We start from the raw sequence: 22,491 nt of genomic DNA on the forward strand, positions 1-22,491 counted from the left end.
TATCAATGCGAACCTACCACAAAACGACAAACTCAACAGATTCAGCTGAGTAGTCAAAGCTTTGACAACATAACCGATGAGCAAGCCAACGCGACGGGCGAGTTGAACAACATGCAAAAGAACTACTTTTCTCACCGTTTCACATGTTTGTATTAACGTTCTGTGCGTTGTACGCAAGTGGGGCTGAGATGGGGGGGGGGGGGGGGGGGGGAAGGGAGGGGGAGAGCATGCAGAACACCAAAATCATTAAAACCATCATCATAACCTTTCTCTATTTTTTATTAATACAGTATAAGAAACTTTAGGACTGACACATGTCTGTATATGTATCGTCAACGAGGGAGCAATGTAGTAAGGACTGCCTTCTCACAACTGAATAAGAGGAACTAAACCTACGTATATCAGACAGTGACTTCCTTTCTGTTAAGAGGTGCAGTAGCTTCCTGGTGCTATTTGCAAACATAATCTGATTTCTCAAGTGAAAGTGTTTGTCAAATATGGTTCCAGAGACCTTAAACATCTATGATGTATATACGCACAAAGAAGAGACGAATGAAAATTTGTACCATGTCTGCGATTCGGATCCCGGTCTCTATACAAATTTTCAATCATCACTTCATTCTGCATATATGCATCACATAAATGTTTGTGTTCATCACCCAGTCCTACAATCCAGGGTATATTACGTGAAATACGCTATTGTTTAAGTGGTCCATCGAAGCCACCGATTGTTAACCCCCCAACAGCGGTGCTCTAAAGCAAAGAAATTATTGATTTTTATTGTTGCACAGGTCCCTTTTCTCTTACTATTTCGTCAGTATGTAGCGACACTTGTTACGCTAGTTTTACTTTATATTACAGGTGAGCTAATCCTTTGACCTTTAACAGTCCTAGCCGCGCTTGTAAGACATACTGCTTAGAACCACTGTGAGAAAGTCTACCACACACTGGAATTATGAGTGTGTTTTACTGTAGAGCGAGCAACGTTATAGATTTTAGTGTGTGTCACGAAACAGCGGTTGCCTGAAGCTGAATCGTACATCACAGGACAATTCGTGTACACGCAATGCGTGTGCCGTAAGCTCGTGCACGGAAGGAGTAAGGCAATACCGTAACTATGGGAAGCATGACAGGTTGACAATATGGTAAATGTATAGATGTTACGTCTTTGGCAAAAAAAATCATGGGAGTTCTGTGACTATAGTGGTCGTGAGTAAAACTAATTAATACATATTATTGGGTTGGTGTATAAGTTCGTAGCGTCTTTCCATAATTTTAATAAACACAATAAATACACATAACAGAGACTTTAGCCATCAATAATATATACTCCTTCACTATTTAGAACAGTCTGCAACGCAGGGGTAACTTTTTCATTCCGCAACCGATGAAATAACATTGTCTTGAGGCGAAGAACTCATCGAACCATGTTTGAGGCTCATTTTCGTCGGGAAAGGTAGTTTCCCGAAGTTTCAAAAAATGTATGTGAAATCTTATGGGACTTAACTGCTAAGGTCATCAGTCCCTAAGCTTACACACTACTTAGCCGAATTTATCCTAAGGACAAACACACACACCCATGCCCGAGGGAGGACTCGAACCTCCGCCGGTACCAGACGTCCTGAAGTTTGTTCGATAGTTAGCGGAGAAGGTGAAAACCTGAGAGTGCAAGATCAGGCGAATAAGGTGGATGCGGAACGACTTCCCAACCCAACTCCTGTGTAGGGTTTTTTGTCAGTCTAGCAGAACGCGGGCAGGCGTAGTATCACTTCACCGCAGTCTTTCCGGTGAGTGTTCTTGGACTGTGCCTGCAAGACGTCTCAGTTGTTGACAATAAATTAAACAGTGATAGTTACAGCTCGGGGAAGCAATTCGTATTACATCACATCGTCGCTGTTCCATCAGACGCATAACACAATTTTTTATGGATGCGCGCAGGTCTTTCTACTGCCAGTTCCAGCTTTGTTTGGGTTCAACAATTCCCTTCTTTTCCTTATTTTATTATAAAGACACCGCTTCTCGTCGCCAGTAACAATGTGGGATAGGAATGGTTGATGTTGTTCGCGAGACAATTGATGACGAGCGAGCAGAAATGCGCATATGGCGACTCGCTGATTTTTGTGATTTTGGCTTAGAGGTTGCAGTACCTATGCACCCGATTTTTGAATCTTTCCTATAGAATGCAAACGTCGCCTGATGGTGGAATGGTCACAGTTCATCACATTTGCGAGTTCTCGAGTACACTGACGTGGATCATTATGGATTAATGCTTTTAAACGATCTTCTTCGAACCCCGAAGGTCTTCCTGTACGTGGAGAGTCACTAATGTTAAATAATCCCTCGTTAAAACGAGAAAAGCATTTTTTTTTGCCGTGCTCTATCGAATGTCATTATACTCATACACGGCGCAAATGTTTCTAGCTGCCTACGTTTCTGTCACCAAAAAATGTTCAAATGTGTGTGAATTCCTATGAGACCAAACTACTGAGGTCATCGGTCCCTACACTTACACGCTACTTAAACTAACTTACGATAAAGACAACACACACACCCACGACCGAGGAAGGACTCGAAACTCCGGCGGGAGTGGCCGCCCGATTCATGACATGGCGCCTCTAATCGCGCTGCCACTCCGCTGTTGTCACCCCTCTATTGTACTCAAGCAGAAGAATATGTCGGAAATGTTCCGATTTCTCCAATTGTCACTCCATTTTCTGGCAGCCACATGTCCACTCACTACATTCAAATGACAACGTGTAAATTCAAATAGCAACAGTGAACCGCAAATAAAAAAATAACAATTGATAAATAAACTCATAGGAAACGAAATACCAACATGCAAAACAAAAACGGTACGAACTTATGCACCAACCTAATAATAAACAGTGAGAGTATGTCTCCTTCATTTTTACTCTATGGAATCTGTACCGTGATGTAAATTTTGAGCTTAACCCTACTGGGTACTTTTATGTTCCTTTAAAGTAAAAGAAGTAATTACGGAAGAACGTTGCTCACAGCGTAACTGCTACGGAGACTGACCAGCTGTGCTACAGAGCCAGGAGTCATTGGGTTCGTATCCCGGGGAATGCTTTTCAGTCATTATACTTTAGGTTTTCCGCCGTTTCGTTAAATTATGTGAGGCGAATGCCAGTAGGGTTTCTGAAACTATATGAACACTAACTTTCTTCGCCGTCCTTGTCCAGCCCAACTTAGTGCTACCTCTCTTTTCATTAGTAAATCATTCAGGAAACGGAGGTGCAAAGTGACCTCCACTAATTGTTAAGCGGCACCTTCCTGAAAATTTACAGATAAATCAGCTGATACAACATCTTTGTTTCGATTTAGGTACAGCAACTCACATTTAAGGGAAGGAATTTACATTTAAGTGTCGTATAAAAGTATAAAAATTTATCATAGCCATAAAAAATGAAATTCGAAGTGTAAAATCTAATAGAACAAAAATTTACAAAAAATCAACTTACAGATAGCCTGTGACAGGAAAGTGGGCCTTGGTTGCAGAACTGGATTTTTTTATTTCATTTGTCCTCCCATGACGTGTTTCGCCTTAAACAACTCATCTTTCGACTGACAACTACCCGCTGGGGCTTTCATGCGTTTTAGACTCGGTTTCCCGTGTATTTAACGTCATTTCTATCAGTCACCGCGGCAATTTATTAATTTTTTTTTTCAAATAGTGACCACGGCGGTCTCCAGCTGGGTCATTTGTAGACGCGGCATCCTATCTGCCTAGCACCATATTTTGTCAGCCAATCTGAAGATGCCTTGTATAATGCGAAACGAGTCATAGGAGGATGAATAAAATAAAAATTTCAATTCTGCAACCAAGTCTGTTTGTTCTTTCATATTGTTACCACTGGTTGCTGTACCACACCGCCAAGGATTCGAAAAAGTTTTACAGTCATCACCTCCGTAAAAATGAAATGTAATACAGCATAACTGGGCAAAACAAGACTAGACAGAGGACATAACGAATGCTGTGTATCAATCAGTACCTTGACAAGCTGTATCTTACTCTACATAGTATGTTTCCAACACTGATATAACTATTATCCGGCCGTTATTTAGTACATTCTCCCTTCTCCTTCTCCTCCTCCTCCTCTTCCTATTTCTACTGTACTTAACATATAAATTTACATGACTGTTTTGTAGTTCACACTTAAGTGCTTGGTGGAGGGTTGATCGATCCACTTTATGACTATTTCTCCGCCATTCCACTCTCAAATAGCATGCGAGAAAAACAGAACTCTAATCTTTATGTGCGAGCTATGATATCTCTTATTTTACTGCTATGGTCCTTTCTACCATCGTACGTGGGAGTCATTGAAATACTTTCTCATTCGGAGAAGAAAGTTAGTGATTAAAATTTCGGAAAGGATCTCACAGCAACGAAAAGCGGCCTTGTTTTAATGGTTACGACCCTAACTCGCGTATCATATTCAGTCTCTGTAGATTTTCAATCTCGAGTGTCGCACTTAATTAATTTCTGAAACTGCTTCAACTTGCACTACATTTGGTACTGTTCCATTTGTTGAGAGTAACCTTTTGTTTCTACAAGGTGTTTCAGTGGTGCAGTCTTTATTCGGACTGAAATTCTCATCGTTGGCTCTCAGATCCCGCTACCATACGTAAACGATAGAAGATATACAACTACGTAGAAGTTTACATTCCTTTCTTGTGTAATATCATCATTTATATTACGAAAGACAGCATGTGAAGTTCCAAATCTCACAAAATTTATTTTCAGTTCTGTAGTAATATTATGGCTGATTTAACATGTTAATAAATACTTTTGCAACAATATCAAGTAAACTGCATCATCATTCAGCTCAGCCTTGCAGGTAAACGGTTTTATCTCCTCTTTCGAAATGTTGTTGTTGTTCTCGTCTTCAGTCCTGAGAATGGTTTGATGCAGCTCTCCATGCTACTCTATCCTGTGCAAGCTTCTTCATCTCCCAGTACTTACTGCAACCTACATCCTTCTGAATCTGCTTAGTGTATTCATCTCTTGGTCTCCCTCTACGATTTTTACCCTCCACGCTGCCCTCCAATGCTAAATTTGTGGCCCCTTGATGCCTCAGAACATGTCCTACCAACCGGTCCCTTCGTCTTGTCAAGTTGTGCCACAAACTCCTCTTCTCCCCAATTCTATTCAATACCTCCTCATTAGTTACGTGATCTACCCATCTAATCTTCAGCATTCTTCTGTAGCACCATATTTCAAAAGCTTCTATTCTCTTCTTGTCCAAACTATTTATCGTCCACGTTTCACTTCCATACATGGCTACGTTCCATACAAATACTTTCAGAAACGACTTCCTGACACTTAAATCTATACTCGATGATAACAAATTTCTCTTCTTCAGAAACGCTTTCCTTGCCATTGCCAGTCTACATTTTATATCCTCTCTACTTCGACCATCATCAGTTATTTTGCTCCCCAAATAGCAAAACTCCTTTACTACTTTAAGTGTCTCATTTCCTAATCTAATTCCCTCGGCATCTCCCGACATAATTCGGCTACATTCCATTATACTCGTTTTGTTTTTGTTGATGTTCATCTTATATCCTCCTTTCAAGACACTGTCCATACCGTTCAACTGCTCTTCCAAGTCCTTTGCTGTCTCTGATAGAATTGCAATGTCATCGGCGATCCTCAAAGTTTTTATTTCTTCTCCATGGGTTTTAATACCTACTCCGAATTTTTCTTTTGTTTCCCTTACCGCTTGCTCAATATACAGATTTAATAACATCGGGGAGAGGCAACAACCCTGTCTCACTCCCTTCCCAACCGCTGCTTCCCTTTCATGCCCCTCGGCTCTTATAACTGCCATCTGGTTTCTGTATAAATTGTAAATAGCCTTTCGCTCCCTGTATTTTACCCCTGCCACCTTCAGAATTTGAAAGAGAGTATTCCAGTCAACATTGTCGAAAGCTTTCTCTACGTCTACAAATGCTAGAAACGTCGGTTTGCCTTTCCTTAATCTATTTTCTATGGTAAGTCGTAGGGTCAGTATTGCCTCACGTGTTCCAGCATTTCTACGGAATCCAAACTGATCTTCCCCGAGGTCGGCTTCTACCAGTTTTTTCATTCGTCTGTAAAGAATGCGCGTTAGTGTTTTGCAGCTGTGACTTATTAAACTGATAGTTCGGTAGTTTTCACATCTGTCAACACCTGCTTTCTTTGGGATTGGAATTATTATATTTTTCTTGAAGTCTGAGGGTATTTCACCTGTCTCGTACACCTTGCTCACCAGATGGTAGAGTTTTGTCAGGACTGGCTCTCTCAAGGCCTTCAGTAGTTCTAATGGAATGTTCTCTACTCCCGGGGCCTTGTTTCGACTCAGGTCTTTCTGTGTTCTATCAAACTCTTCACGCAGTATCGTATCTCCTATTTCATCTTCATCTACATCCTCTTCCAGTTCCATAATATTGTCCTCAAGTACATCGCCCTTGTATAGACCCTCTATATACTCCTTCCACCTTTCTGCTTTCCCCTCTTTGCTTAGAACTGGGTTTCCATCTGAGCTCTTGATATTCATACAAATGGCTCTCTTTTCTCCAAAGGTCTCTTTAATTTTCCTGTAGGCTGTATCTATCTTACCCCTAGTGAGATAAGCCTCTACATCCTTACATTTGTCCTCTAGCCATCCCTGCTTAGCCATTTTGCACTTCCTGTCGATCTCATTTTTGAGACGTTTGTATTCTTTTTTGCCTGCTTCATTTACTGCATTTTTATATTTTGTCCTATCATCAATTAAATTCAATATTTCTTCCGTTACCCATGGATTTCTACTAGCCCTTGTCTTTTTACCTACTTGATCCTCTGCCGCCTTCACTACTTCATCCCTCAAAGCTACCCATTCTTCTTCTACTGTATTTCTTTCCCCCCATTCCTGTCATTTGTTCCCTTATGCTCTCCCTGAAACTCTGTACAACGTCTGGTTCATTCAGTTTATCCAGGTCCCATCTCCTTAAATTCCCACCTTTTTCGAAATATCAATCTAATATTCTTTATAGACATGATGTAAACTTACCTTTGAAAATCACGTTCCACATGACGTGAAGGCATTATCGGCATATCATAAAATATCTAAAAATCTTCTTTTGATAATTTGATACTTCTATCGGAGTCAGCTGAAGATATAAAATCTGGAAATGAGTCCGTGATCATATTGTGGCGCTTTATTTTACAGGTTCTCCCATCACACAAACGTTTATTACACTTCGGTATTATCGGTTTCAGCTACTGCCATCTTCGTATGTACTACAAACAAAAAACAGTGGTGTAACCAACTAAGTTCATTTAGCTGAAGCTTATCTATAGCAGGCCTGGTGATACATAAGATAATTAGAAAAGTGTCAACATGATTAACAGACATGCATACCAGCCACACATACCATAAAATATTATGACGTAGGTATCAACGTCAAATTGTGTATGTAGGTTCACAGTAAGCATTGTTGATGACCTGGATATGTCTGGTATTTATATAAGTAACTGAGGCCAGCCAAGGACACTATAGCTTGAGTACATGCGTAACCAGTATCGCAAATTTAATAGTCAAACTGCAGTATGCGTAGTCATTGATTAAAATTACTTGATATGGCAAAATGAGCATCTAACAGTAAAACATGTAGTGATATACAATATATGGGGTCAGATTCATACTTAAAATCCACATAATAAGTGCAAATACTAATTTAAAAAATCACATCTATAAATCGAGACCTTCCAGTAGGACAAAACAGTTAAACCATAACCGTAAGCGTAAGGTAATCAACGAAACAGTGACTATTAATCAGAAAGTCGATAGTCGATAAGACATTCGGAGTGGGATCTCAATGACGCCGCCTCGTGGCTTCTCCGTATGAAGTTCTTTTCCTGAGGCGGAGCTTGCGAAGGAAGGCCCCGTCTCCAAGCCGCTGGCGGCAGCGCACACGACCGCACGCATAGCCGCTGCGGCGCTCGACACTGGTCAAACCAGTAGGTTTCTGAATACATCAAAATGAGCATTCAGGCTAAACTCCTTCTGTTTATTCAGCAGCAATTCTTGTTGGCGTTTCTGTGAACATAGATCTCCATTCCCTCGAGTAGGTTCGGTAATTGCCCCTTTGGTACCCCATGCAACACTTTCATATTATCCTCTATGTTTCCTGCCGAATGTTTTTCTTTATCCAGATGTGTACCGAAAGCGCTCTTATTTTGCTTATATGTAAGTTCTCTGAAACGAGTCTTCAAATTCCTTCCAGTTTGACCGACATAAAACTTGTTACAGTCTTGACAATTGATCTTGTAGACACCAGACTCTAAATATTTGTTTATGTTGTTGCCAAGTTTGAGGTGTAACCTTTCGTTTGAAATCCAACTTTCGCTTTCGTTTTTCTGAAAGCTTGTGCGATTCTTTCGGAAAATGCACCATTGTATGACATAAAAACAAACCTCTTTCCCTCTGGATCTATTTTCTCCTTCTTGTCACTTATTTTTTTATTATAAAAGGTTTATTATGTCGCTGCCACTATACCTCTCTGTATTGGTTACTTGTCTGATCATATTTAATTCTTCCACTTCGTCGTTAGGCGTGAGCGGTAGTTTTAGCATGCTATTGGTAATGGCTCTGAAGTACGCCCATTTATAGGATGATAAGATTTCACATTTATAATCGTGTTAGTAGCTGCAGTCTTCCTAAATATGTTAATCTAATGCCTTCGATGTCTTTTGGTTAATCTAAGATCCAAAAAACATATTTCTTTTTGCTTCCTGTTCCACTGTGAACTTAATTTTTTCGTTCGTCCCACCCATTCTTCGCTATTTCATTTCCGTGGCGTTTGTACAGTACTGTAATAGACAGTTTTTCTCAGACCTCAAGATGTTGTTCAAAAAACGTATTTTGTAGTTCATTTATGAAGATCTCAGCTAAAGAGCACTACAAAAAAAAATTTATTTTATGTTTAACAATAAGATTTTTTTATCAAAATAACGGACTCGCATTGGGCAACAGTTTGTTGCTATGTCATGCAATTGTGCATTTTCCGATAGAAGTGCACAAGCTTTCAGAAAAATGAAAGCCAAAGTTGGATTTCAAACGAAAGGTACAATTGGTTCTAGGCTACACCTCAAAATTGGCAACAACATAAACAAGTATTTACACTGCCGTTTGTGTCAAGTGCAACACCGAGAAGGAATTACCCGAATAGCGTCACACTTGGTGGAAGCGGCAACGGGTGTGCAAGCAGTACGTGATACGTTGATACGTTTTGCAGCGAGATGGGTACATGTAGGCCGAGCAGAGCCCTCTCGCGTCGGTCTGACAGGGTCGGTGTTGCGCCTAGTGTAGTCGGTGCAGAGCTGTCACACAAGGTGGAAACAATACAGTGAGTGCCAGTACGCCCCGTCGACGTCAAAGGGAGCCACATCGGTATGTGAGCAGTTTCGAACGAAGCAGAATGATCAGTCTTTGGGGAATGGGGTTGTCATACCATGACATTTCGGCTCTCACAGGGAATGCTGCTATGACAGTGATGCGTGTGTGGAAGCAGTGGACAGAATAGCGTACGCAGCGACGAGCGGGAACTGGACCACGGGACATGACCACAGCACGGGATGACCGCCCTCTTGTCCGCATGGCCATTATGGACCGTACAACGTTGTCCACAGTGTTTCGTCGCTGGAGCACTGTAATAGGTGTGAAGTTGTCTGCATCGAAGGTTCGTCGCCGTCTGCTGCAGGTTGGACTGGTTGCACGCATGCCATTACATCGGCTTCCATTGTTCATAAACCACAAGCTCCTCCGACTGCAATGGGCACGTGAAGACTGTCACTGGGGTGCTGAGTGGCAATATGTAATCTGGAATGAGATTTTCACTCTGCAGCGGAGTGTGCGCTGATATGAAATTTCCTGGCAGATTAAAACTGTGTGCCGGACCGAGACTCGAACTCGGGACCTTTGCGTTTCGCGGGCAAGTGCTCTACCATCTGAGCTACCCAAACACGACTCACGTCCCGTCCTCACAGCTTTACTGATACTGGGGGAAGTAAAGCTCTGAGAACGAGGAGTGAATCGTGCTTGGGTAGCTCAGATGGTAGAGCACTTGCCCGCGAAAGGCAAAGGTCTCGAGCTCGAGTCTCGGTCCGGCACACAGTTTTAATCTGCCAGGAAGTTTCAACATGTAATCTTTTCGGATGAGTCCCTCTTCAACGTGTCCTACAGTGATGGCTGCATACGTGTCCGGCGGTACTTTGGTGAGCGCAACCTGGAGGGCTGCATTGTGGAGCGGCATAGCGGACAAACACCAGGTGTGATGGTTTGGTATCTAACGAAGGTTGTGGAGCCTGAGGTACTCCCCCTGTTTCAGGCATCTCCACAGGCCACATTTCAACAGGACAATGCCCGGCCACATATTGCGAGGAATGTACAGGCCTTCTTCGAAGAGCGACGCGTACCATTGCTTCCCTCGCCTGCACGTTCGCCAGACATGCCGCCCATCGAATATGTCTGAGATATGGTTGGTCGGCACCTGGTGCGTCACGGTCCTCCAGTAACTGGTGTCACAGATTTGTGGGCTCGGATACAAACTGCGTGGAGGGCAGTCCCTAAGGGACGTATTCAGAACCTTATTGATCCAATGCCACGGCGTATAGCAACTCTAATTGCAACGCATTGTGACCACACGACGTAGTGAATAGTAGGGCTCAAAGCACATGTACAGATTTGAAAAGGTAATCATTTGTTGCTTGTCGTGTACCTAACCTGTGGTACCAAATTAATTGAATGCATGCGTTTCCTTCTGTTGCAATTTCCACACACGGTAGTGTAGAATCTGGTGTCTACAAGATCAGTTTTCAAGACTGTGCCAAGTTTTATATCGATCAGACTGGAAGGCATTTGAAGACTCGTTTCAGAAAGCATACATATGAGCAAAATAAGAGCGCTTTCGGTACACATCTGAATAAAGAAAACCATTCGGCAGGAAACAAAGAGGATAATATGGAAGTGTTGCACAGGCCACCAAAGGGGCAATTACTGAACCTGCTCGAGGAAACGGAGATTTATGTTCACAAGAAACGGGAACCGGACTTAGTGCAGAATGAACAGAACGAGATTAGCCTGAATGCTTGTTTTGATGTATTCAGAAACCTACTAGTTTGAGCAGCGTCCAGCGCTCAAGTGTCTTGGCGTGCGGTCGTGTGCGCCGGTCACCAGCGGCGAGGAGATAGGGTCTCCCTCCTCAAGTTCCGCCAAAGGCAAACAAGAACTTCATACGGAGAAGCCACGAAGCGGCGCCATTGAGATCCCACTCCGAATGTGTAATCGACTATCGACTTTCCCGTTAATAGTCACTGTTTCGTTAATTACCTTACACTTATGATTATCGTGTAACTGTTTTGGCATACTGGAAGGTTTCGATTTACTTTTTGTACCGGCTTTCACACAATTTTGTATTTTATTTTGCCTGGCTAGGAGCTTCCCATTATTACTATTTGCACTTACTATGTGGATTTGAAGTATGAATATAATTCTACATATTGCATGTCAGTACATGTTTTATTGTCAGGCGCTCATTTTGCCATTTGAAGTAATTTTAATTAATGACTACGCATACTGCATTTTAACTATTACATTTGCGATACTGGTTACTCATGTACCCAAGCTACAGTAGCCTCTCCTGGCCTCAGTTACCTCCATTAATACCAGACGCATTCAGATCATCACAAGCGCTTACTATGTACGAACTACATACATGTACAATTTCACGTTGATACCCACATCAGAACATTTTATGGTATCTATGGCTGGAAAGAATGTCTGCTAACCATGTAAATTTTTTTATGTGTCACCAGGCCTGTTGTAGATTAGTTTCAGCTAATTGAACTTATTTGGTTACACCACTGTTCTTCTGTGCATCTGAAGATGGCAGTAGCCGAAACCTGTAATAATGAAGTGTAAAAGTTTGTGTGATCAAGACGGACTTGTAAAATAAATATCTCAATATGTGAAATGTACCTAGTTCTCTGTTACGCTTTTCATGTAAATGTTACGAGCGTTAGGTGCACTGAACAAGCTTATGGATCTCGTTTATTAATTTAAAGTTCACCACTTTTAATTTTATATTATAACCTGTAATACTTACACGGGGAACTTACGACTTTTCTCGATTTTTGAGGATTTTTTTTCCTTAACGATTCGAATATTTGTAATGGACGACCCTTGCGAAATAACGTTACTTATTAACCACCGAAAGACATTAATTTCAAAAACATATCTGATAAGGAGGTTGAAATATCAATATGTAACTCAGAAGGGTCTGTGAAGTGTTTCTTGCAGAGAATCCACATACTCGTATTGTAAACGATGAAAATAGTCACCTAATCCTAGTCTCTGGTTGGCTATCTGATGGCTTTCAAGGGTAACAAAAATTTAATTTTCAGTGTTCCGTACAGTTATTTACTCATTTGAAAAATTAAAATCCTGTCACAATCTACTCTTTAAGAGGTTTATTCTCTGTACATAAAAAGTAAAGTTCTGACTGATTCAGTGACTCATCATCGCCCAGCCAAGAATAGAAACATGAAATTTGGACAGCGTATTGATTTTATATTGTACGCATCGTTTAAGAAGGGATTTTTGAAATTCCATCCTTAATGAGGTGAAGCAGGAAGCGAAAATTTTTTTGAACATATCTTGCTATTAAGGCTGTTTTGAAACTGAAACTACGAAAATTAGGGTTTGATTTTCTGGTCAGAAAAGAAGGTGAAATAGTGGGTGAAAGGTCTTTTTTAAAATTAATTATTATTAAAGAACTACTAGAGCATTTTTAAAGCTACATCTACGAAAATTGGTAGCCAAAGAGACCATCTACTGACTATATTTTCGAAAACATTTTCGAATAATCTTGCGATTTCCACAGTGATGGAAGGTGGTGGGGGTGTATGATTTTCCTGCCAGGAAATTAGTATTATTTATTCCCTATTTGTTTCTATACCCAAACAGCTGTGTTAATTGTTCCACAATTTAACTGATAGCGATTGAGAAGCTGTAAGGTCCCGTCTTCAGGCCCCATGGTCGTATCGGCGTTTTAGTTGGGGCTGTCATTTGTGGCGTATGCGTACACGTTGGTGGTTGGATATGCAATTATCTCATGTTCATTTGATACATTTACAGTTCCACTGTACAGGGTATTCCAAAAAGATTAATCTGATTTTAGAAGACTGTTTCTTTTGCGTGAATGGAGACAAAAAGTTGAGGGACTCGTTTTTGTTGTCAAAAGAATCGTCCGATTTTAGAAGGAATACACTTACAATCTTAGGGGATACCGTGCACAGCTAAACACACAAAGCTCTGCACGTGGTTGTCAGCAACATGAAGGGCTTGTAGCTATGAAACACGGTATGGTTTGAAACACTCCAGACAAACATATGAGGAAAATTAGTCGAACACAGTATCATTGCACCTGGGAGTGGTGGAATTCGGTCGTCTTATCGTAAGTCTGCGTGTGATCGGAATTGCGGAGGGAAGGAAGAATGGTTCAGCTACAGTTATGCAATGAAAACTGCACTGATCTTGGCGATTAGACTTACGATGTGGTTGGTCCATTACACAAGGGGAAGACGCCCAAGTCTTCGTCTGCTCTACCTGTTGCGCTGGAATTTGTTCCAGTTTCATCGGACTTGTCAGTTTCCATCTTACTGTCGTCCTCATGTGCTGCATATTCATTTTTAATCTCCAGACCAACATTGATTATTGTATTATCTATTGCTTCTTCCACTAACCCATCTCTGCACCAAACTTTTTTCAATTCCTTTTACATGTTCGCAAGCTTTTAATCAGTCATGTCGCTTAATCTTAGATAGAGACTCCTCGGTTATTTGTCTAAGAGTAGTTAAAGTAGTGGAAGAAACATTTTTTCTGGAATTTTTGGTTTCATTTTATTCCTCATTGACTCTGACACGTTCAAATCAGAGTGGTATGCTGGAAGTCTTTTAGCCTTTAAAACGAAATCTGAAAACAGGCTTTGACTTGTTATAATGTACAAATTGTAAAAGCTCATTTCTTGTTAAGTTAGGTTCAACACTGATTTTGTTCTGATTGAACCATTCAGTTATGTCCCTTATACGAGTAGCAATAATGGCGGCTTATTTGCCTGAACAGTATGACACGGTAACATTATCAAGAACGTCAGTACTAAAGCTAGGATGTTAAGAATCAGTTTCTCCAGCTAGGATGTTAGGAATCAGTTTCTCTTCTAGTCGTTTGTGACAATTATCTTCATTCACATCATCGCAATAATCTAGGATTTAGATGTCGAATCATAAATTAATTCTTTCCTTCCATGAAACCCATTGCTCCTCCAGGGTGACAACAATAGCTCTTTCGCTTGCACTGCTATTAGCCATTACGGCCAGATCGTCTTCATCCTGCCAGCAATTTTTATGGTATAATGCATATGCACCCACATTACGCTCGTGAATACATTGGTTTATTTGGTTCCTTGTTCTTATTTATTATTGATCTCAAGTATTCCGCACGCTTTGCAATAATGAAACATTCTGCTAGAAAGGTTCACTTATTTTTACATATTTTGAAAGAAAATCGTATCTTCATTTTCCGAAAAGTTCCCCTTCCCCATAAAATTTAACTAATTCTTTGAAAACATAAGCAGCTTTCTCAACGTTGATATTTCCTTCTGCATAATATTCCAAAAATTTTCTTCGAGTAAGTTCTTCATCGAAATCATCTGGAAAACTACTTTTCTGGAACGTCATTGTTTTCTAGCAGCTTTAACTTTTTCCTGGTTTCTTCCGTTTTCTTAAAGTATTTTACTGTTCTCTCTGACTGCGTTGTCATTTTTGCCGCCCGCAACATTGCTTTCTGTAGAGGTATCATTACCTGATTCGGCATTTTTCTTCCTGCAAAATTGTACGGCTTTGAATGTAGTGAGGTGACGAAAGTCATGGAATAGCGATATGCACGTATACAGATGGCAGTAGTGTCGCATACGCAAAAGGGTGATGCATTGGCACAGCTGTCATTTGTACTCAGGTGGTTCATGTGGGTAGGTTTCAGACCTGGTTGTGGCCGCACGACGGGTATTAACAGTCTTTGACGCGGAATGCTAGTTGGAGCTAGACTCATGGGATATTCCATTTCAGAAATCGTTAGGGAATTCATTATTGCGAGATCCACAGTGTAAAGAGTGTGACGAGCATGGAAAATCTTAGACGCTACCTCTCAGTACGGACAACACAGTGACCGATGGCCTTCGCTTAAGGGGCTCCGGAAAGGCTCAAAATCATGAAAAGTTCAATTTTTACTTTTTTGCGTTTTCTGAATCTGCAGACTATTACCCTTTAATAGATATATAATTTATTCAATTCCGAAGACTACAACTATTTTTAAATTTTTTTTGAAATGTGTTCCACATGGGCGTGACCCACTGTGGCGCTGTTAAACTGCTGTCAAATGGTGTTATTATTAACGTCCGTGTTCATCAGGTACATTTTAGTGATGTGAGATAAAGTATGTGTTGTGGCTAACCTGTGATGGTTCAATATATATCGCTGGTGTGATTGTCGATTGTTTCACGTTTATTTACTCTGTCGTTATCTCGAAAATATTCGTAATTAATTCTGTTTCTTGAGTTTCTGTTTTGTTGAAGTATAATAATGAGTAAAAGTAAAGTTGCTGTTGCGACTTTCAATGATGGCAACATTGTAAGGTGCAAGGTATTTAGAAATATTGGAATGAAGATAGGTTCTAACATGGTACGAGCGATGCTTGCTTTAGACGCCTTCGGGCTGCAGACAGGGCTGTAAAGAGTCTAGAAATACAAGCAAGAGTAAACAGGAGGAGGAACAAGAGGAAGCTGGAGGAGGAGTTTGCAGAAGATGAAGATAATCCATCCTATGGACCTGGAATGCACTAAAAAGTTAATCCAATCTTTGTCGCTCGATTCCCAAAACTTTTATTTTCTCATACTAATTACATGTTTTCTAAGGATCTTCCAAACATATTTATTTCAAACTTTCAGTAAATGTTACACATTACCTTCTGCATAATTTAACACAGCCTTTTTTCAAAAAAACTGTATATTTTTGAATATATAAATAAAAAATTGCAAAAAAATGTTGTGAATTTTCATTACAATTGAAAAAAAATCATCTTTAATAACTGAACTAAAATTTTGTAAAATCCCTGTGTTAAGTTGTAGCCCTTATTCCAATAAATAATCTGTAAAAAGTTCAACTTCCTACCTCAAATAATTTGTGAGGAAAGATGTAATTTATAAGCGTTATTTTAACATTGCAAGTATAGGGCGTTCCGGAGCCCCTTAACGACGGAGAACAGCAGCGTTCCCGTAGAGTTGCCAGTGCTAGCGGACAAGCAACAATACGCGAAATAACCGTAAAAAATCAATGTGAGACGTACGACGAACGTATCCACTAGGACAGTACGTCGAAAATTTGGCTTTAAAGGGGTCTGGCAGCAGACAACCGACGTGAGTGCCTTTATGAACAGCATGGCATCGCCTGCAGCGCGAGTCTTGGGCTCGTGACCATATTGGGTGGACCCTAAATGAGTGGAAAACCGTGACCTGGTCAGCTGAGTCCCTATTACATTTGGTAAGAGCTGATGGTAAGGTTTAAGTGTGGCGCGGACCCCACGAAGCCATGGACTCAAGCTGTCAACAAGACACTGTGCAAGCTGGTGGGGGCTCCATAATGATGTGGGTTGTGACTACCTGAAACCAACCGGGTCCTCTGCTCCAAATGAACCGATCGTTGACTGAAAATGGTTATGTTCAGCTACTTGGAGACCAGTTACAGCCATTCATGGACTTCATTTTCCCAAACAACGAAAGAAATGTTATGTATGGCAATACACTATGTCACCGGGACACAGTTGTTCGCGATTGGTTTGAAGAACATTCTGGACAGTTCGAGCGAACGATTTGGCCACTGAGGTCGCCCGACAGCAGTTCTGTCGAACATTTGTGGGACATAGTTGGAAGGCCAGTTCGTGCATAAAATGCTGCATTGGCAACACTTTCGCAATAATGGAGGCTACAGAGTCAGCATAGCTCAATATTTCTGCAGGGGACTTCCAACGACTTCTTGAGTCCATGCCACGTTTAGTTACTGCAGTAAGTCAGACAAAAGAGATCCGACAAGATATTAGGAGGTATCCCATGACTTTTGTCATCTCAACGCATAATCTCATTTTCACCTGAGTGTGTCTACCTTCGCGATATCTTTCCCTGTTTTCCACTCTCAGGGTATTCATTGATAACACTGCACTATTAACGATATTTCGTGAGGACAGGCTGAAAAACTTTATATTCTGTACATAATTGAGCGGCAAGCATTTACAGAGTGACTCGTTTGTCTTAGCGTCTACTGTGACGTCATCGCGTGTTTTCAATAACAATTACAGGAGGCTAAGTACAATGATATCCTCGTTGGGTAGTAGCCAACCCTCGTCTGGAACGGCGAGTAGACTTGTGTGGACTACGAGCAAAACTTTGTTGAATGAGGTCTGCGTCTTGAACGAGCCACTGGGTGTGACGACTGTACTGGGTGCATCATCTAAAATTGCACAGCAGTTGTTGCGGAAATGGAGAATGCTACTGATGTGCCGTTTTCACAGAATAGACTGGTAGCTAGAAGCTCATATTTTTACCCAATAGACTATGATAATACTCAAAAAGAGTTTTTTTGTGCATGCATACCAGACGTTTTTACACTTTTAAAATAGTTAGTTACTTAATTAGTTACTTACGTGTTCCATTGATCAATCTCACGGTGACCGTTATGCTAAGAAACGTGTCAAATGCGTAAGAAAAGCACACGTGAATCAAGGTATTTTTTTTAAAAAAATAAGTTTAAAATTTTTATTACATACCGCACTCCTTTAAATGGCGCAAAATGCACGTATTATACATACTTATTTATTTATTCCATTAAAGAATTCACCTTTTTTATAGGAGGAGTCGTCAAGGAGACATGATTTCAGTTTATTTTTGAAAGTATTACTACTGTCTGTCAGACATTTTATTTCGTCTGGTAATTTACCTAAACGTTTTACAGCAGCATATTTTACCCCTTTCTGTGCAAAATATAGGTTAAGTAGAAGATAGTATAAGTCTTCTTCTGGCATTATAATCATGAACGTCACTGTTGTCTTTAAACTGGTTCATGATGTTGAGAACAAATTTCATTACTGAGTAAATGTAGTGAGAAGCTGTTATAAAAATACCTACCCTTTTAAACAGATGCTTACAAGGTGTGCGACTATGAGCCCCACACATTATTCTAACTACTTTTTGCCTAAGTGTCGAGTTACCCCAAAATATTATTCCGTATGACATCAGTGAGTCAAAGTATGGAAAGTATGTTAGCTTACTAATTTCTATATCCTTAAAAAGGCAATTTTTCTGATAGCAAAAGTTGCAGAATCTAGTCGCTTTATGAGATCCAAAATACGAATTTTCCAATTAAGATTCTCATCTGTATGTACACCTAAAAACTTAGTATGCTCTACCCTGGCTACTGACTACTGTTGATGTGTTATATTTGTTGAAGGAACTGTACTCCTTACAGTGGAAAATTGGATGTACTGTGTTTTTTGAAAGTTCCGAGAAAGCCCATTCGGAGAAAACCAATCAATAAGTTTTCCAAATACATTATTTGTATCATTTTCCACTGGCGTTTCTTTTACTGGGTTAATAATGCTGCTTGTATCATCAGCAAACAGTGTCAGTTTAGCTTCTTGTTTCAGATAAGAGAAGAGATCATCCATATATATCAAGAACAAAAAGGGACCCATGATCAAAGCCTGTGGAACACCTAAGTAATTTAAACCCAGTTAGATGAAGCGGGAAGCTTCCTTAAACCACTTAAACCGCGTAAAGAAACTTTATGCTCCCTGTTCTGTAGATATGACTAAACTACTCATATACTGTTCCATTTATACCATATAATTGTAATTTCTGTTACTTAATGTCACGGTTCACACGATCAAATGCTTTGGATAAGTCACAGAAAATTCATATTGAAGCCTTTTTACTATTTAAAGACTCTGTTATGTGGGTAGTGAAATTGTACACTACTGGCCATTAAAATTGCTACACCAAGAAGAAATGCAGATGATAAACGGGCATTCATTGGACAAATACATTATACTAGAACTGACATGTGATTACATTTTCACGCAATTTGGGTGCATAGATCCTGAGAAATCAGTACCCAGAACAACCACCTCAGGCCGTAATAACGGCCTTGATATACCTGGGCATTGAGTCAAACAGAGCTTGGATGGCATGTATAGGTACAGCTGCCCATGCAGCTTTAACACGATACCACAGTTCATCAAGAGTAGTGACTGGCGTATTGTGACGAGCCAGTTGCTCGGCCACCATTGACCAGACTTTTCGATTGGTGAGAGACCTGTAGAATGTGGTGGCCAGGGATGCAGTCGAACATTTTCTGTACCCAGAAAGGCCCGTGCAGGACCTGCAACATGCGGTCGTGCATTATCCTGCTGAAATGTAGGCTTTCGCAGGGATCGAATGAAGGGTACAGCCACGGGTCGTAACACGTCTGAAATGTAACGTCCAGTGTTCAAAGTGCCGTCAATGCGAACAAGAGGTGACAGACGTGTAACCAATGACACCCAATACCATCACTCCAGGTGATACGACAGTATGGCCATGACGAATACACGCTTCCAATGTGCTTTCCCCGCGATGTCGCCAAACACGGATGCGACGATCATGATTCTGTAAACAGAACCTGGATTCATCTGAAAAAATGACGTTTTGCCATTCGTGCACCCAGGTTCGTCGTTGAGTATACCATCGCAGACGCTGCTGCCTGTGATGCAGCGTCAAGAGTAACCGCAGGCATGGTCTCCGAGCTGATAGTCCATGCTGCTGCAAACGTCATCGAACTGTTCGTGCAGATGGTTGTTGTCTTGCAAACGTCCCCATCTGTTGAGTCAGGGATCGAGACGTGGCTGCACGATGCGGATAAGATGCCTGTCATCTCGACTGCTCGTGATATGAGGCCGTTGGGATCCAGCATGGCGTTCCGTATTACCCTCCTGAACCCACCGATTCCATATTCTGCTAACAGTCACTGGATCTCGAGCAACGCGAGCAGCAATGTCGCGATACGATAAACAGCAATCGCGATAGGCTACAATCCCACCTTTATCAAAGTCGGAAACGTGATGGTACGCATTCATCCTCCTTACACGACGCATCACAACAACGTTTCACCAGGCAACGCCGGTCAACTGCTGTTTGTGTACGAGAGATCGGTTGGAAACTTTCCTCATGTCAGCACGTTGTAGGTGCGTAAATGCTCTGAAAAGTTAATCATTTGCATATCACAGCATCTTCTTCCTGTCCGTTAAATTTCGCGTCTGTAGCACGTCATCTTCGTGGTGTAGAAATTTTAGTGGCTAGTAGTGTATATTACTGTCTCAGTGGAACCGCATCATGTTTGCACATACAATACACTTTCTAAGTTTAATTAGAAACTGTTTAATGGATAACAACACAAGCTGTAGAAATAGAAAAGGAATAAATAATACTTTTAGCCGCGAAAGTTTCGAACAAAGTCGTGCTTTCCGCTTCTCAATCAAATACTAAAAGATAAATATCAGTACTTATATTAAAGAGCACAGTGGTTATGCAGTGCGGTAGGCTTAGTAACTGATGCTCGCCGAAGGGAACAGCGCTGTTCGCCACCTACCTTGGTCCTTAGAGCGCTGCTCGCGCGTGAAGGCGTTCCATTGGTACAGGAAGCGAGAGGCAACGTAGCAGACGAGCCCGGCGGCGATGAAGGGCCAGTACTGGCTGACGAAGGGCATGTAGGGCATGAAAGCCATGTCTGCCTGCTGCTCGTCGTCGCCGTAGTCGTAGCCGCCGCCGCCGCCGCCGCCGTCGCACTGTCCGCAGGTCCTGGTGGCGGGCATCGCGGCTGCCGCGGAGCACCGCGCGTGGTGGGGGCGGCGGAGTGGGGGCGGCGAGTGTCTGCTGGGCTTGCTGGGCCCGCACTGTGCTCGGCGGCTCGCCTCTTCTCTGGAGGCGCTCCGTGGGCGACGTTCTACTTCAATTTGCGGCACTTCGATTTCCGAAACCTGCGATTCGGGCCGTTGCCGCGGAGACCGGGCACTGTCAATCTACATACGTTAAGGGCAGACAGGGCTGTAGCTCCTGCAGAAATTGTTTTGACGTTTCGTAGGCAAGCACACCGGACCAAAAAGCTAGACAGTTAGGAGGCTCACGCTACTAGTCTAAAAGTGGCCTCAGTTTCCTTAGAATGTCGTATCCAGCTGAAGCCAGTTGCTGATGATAAGATACTGTACTACCAAACTGCAAGGATGCTGACTGCTACGTTTCCGAATAGAATTAAAGGGCCAGTTTTTCGAAACATCGTAATCGACTTCCACTTCAACCCCTCTCTAAGGACGTTGTGGGTATCCCGACTGCATGTGATTGCACCCCTTTGAAGTGCTGTATGACAGCAGTTTTTGCTCTTGTGTATTGGCTGGATCTACTAGGGACTATCGTTCAAATGGTTCAAATGGCTCTAAGCACTATGGGACTTAACATCTGAGGTCATTAGTCCCCTAGACTTAGAACTAATTAAACCTAACTAAGGACCTCACACACATCCATGCCCGAGGCTGGATTCGAACCTGCGACCGTAGCAGCAGCACGGTTCCGGACTGAACTGCTCGGTCACAGCGGCCGGCTAGGAACCATGGTCCAAAGCAGCAAGGAACAGTTACAGTTTATCAGCCCACCTGTTTCACACCCTTTTGTGGCGTGATCAAGGGGTGGAGGGTGGGGGGAAGGTGGTGATGACACTGACACCCGCGTGAATAAAATGGGAAAGGGTCCTCGAGTTGGGCAACATCCCGATGGGTGTGTACCGTTATTGAGAGATTTAAAAATGCACCTTTACAGACAGAACCAGTACATTAGTCCGAGGCACCTGCAGGCAAGCAACTAGAACTGGAGGTGCATTACGGAGTTGCTTGCCTACAGGCGCCTAGGTCTACTTCACAGGTTTTCTCTGTAAACGTATATTTTTAAAAGTACTAAAATGTTGGGCGGATGCTACCGAGGGTATCGCCGAGATGAGGTGTTTTAGAGGAACCTTTGCTGTGTTATTTACAAATGTCAGTGTCACACTCTCGCGTCATGACACCACAGGAGGCGCAAAAGAGGTGGCCTGAAAAGGCGTTAGTATCCTTTGCTGCTGTGGGTTACGTTAAAATTTTGTCGAATGATTTTGAACGGTCCCTGGTGTTTCGATCCTGTTCACGAGACCAGAAATTGCGGTCGCACTGCACTCCAATGAGATGCGATCATATTCAGCCCCCGCAACGTCCTTAGAGAGGAGTTGAAATGTCCGGGAGTGTCAGCAGCATAAAAGTTTCTCAAGAACGACGCTCTCCCTGT

General features: G+C 41.9%; 1 protein-coding gene across 2 annotated transcripts in view; it reads right to left on the bottom strand.

Moving 5' to 3' along the window:
• Positions 1-20,960, bottom strand: part of LOC126148312 (iodotyrosine deiodinase) — a 112,523-nt gene extending 91,563 nt beyond the window's left edge. For both annotated transcript variants that reach the window (XM_049915751.1, XM_049915750.1), the window contains exon 1: positions 20,774-20,960. In XM_049915751.1, coding sequence (XP_049771708.1) covers positions 20,774-20,909 — 136 coding nt within the window. In that variant the 5' untranslated portion in view covers positions 20,910-20,960. The remainder of the gene's footprint in view (positions 1-20,773) is intronic.
• Between the last annotated feature and the right edge of the window lie 1,531 nt (positions 20,961-22,491).

Source organism: Schistocerca cancellata, chromosome 2 (assembly GCF_023864275.1).
Source record: "Schistocerca cancellata isolate TAMUIC-IGC-003103 chromosome 2, iqSchCanc2.1, whole genome shotgun sequence".
Classification (NCBI taxonomy): Eukaryota; Metazoa; Arthropoda; class Insecta; order Orthoptera; family Acrididae; genus Schistocerca; species Schistocerca cancellata.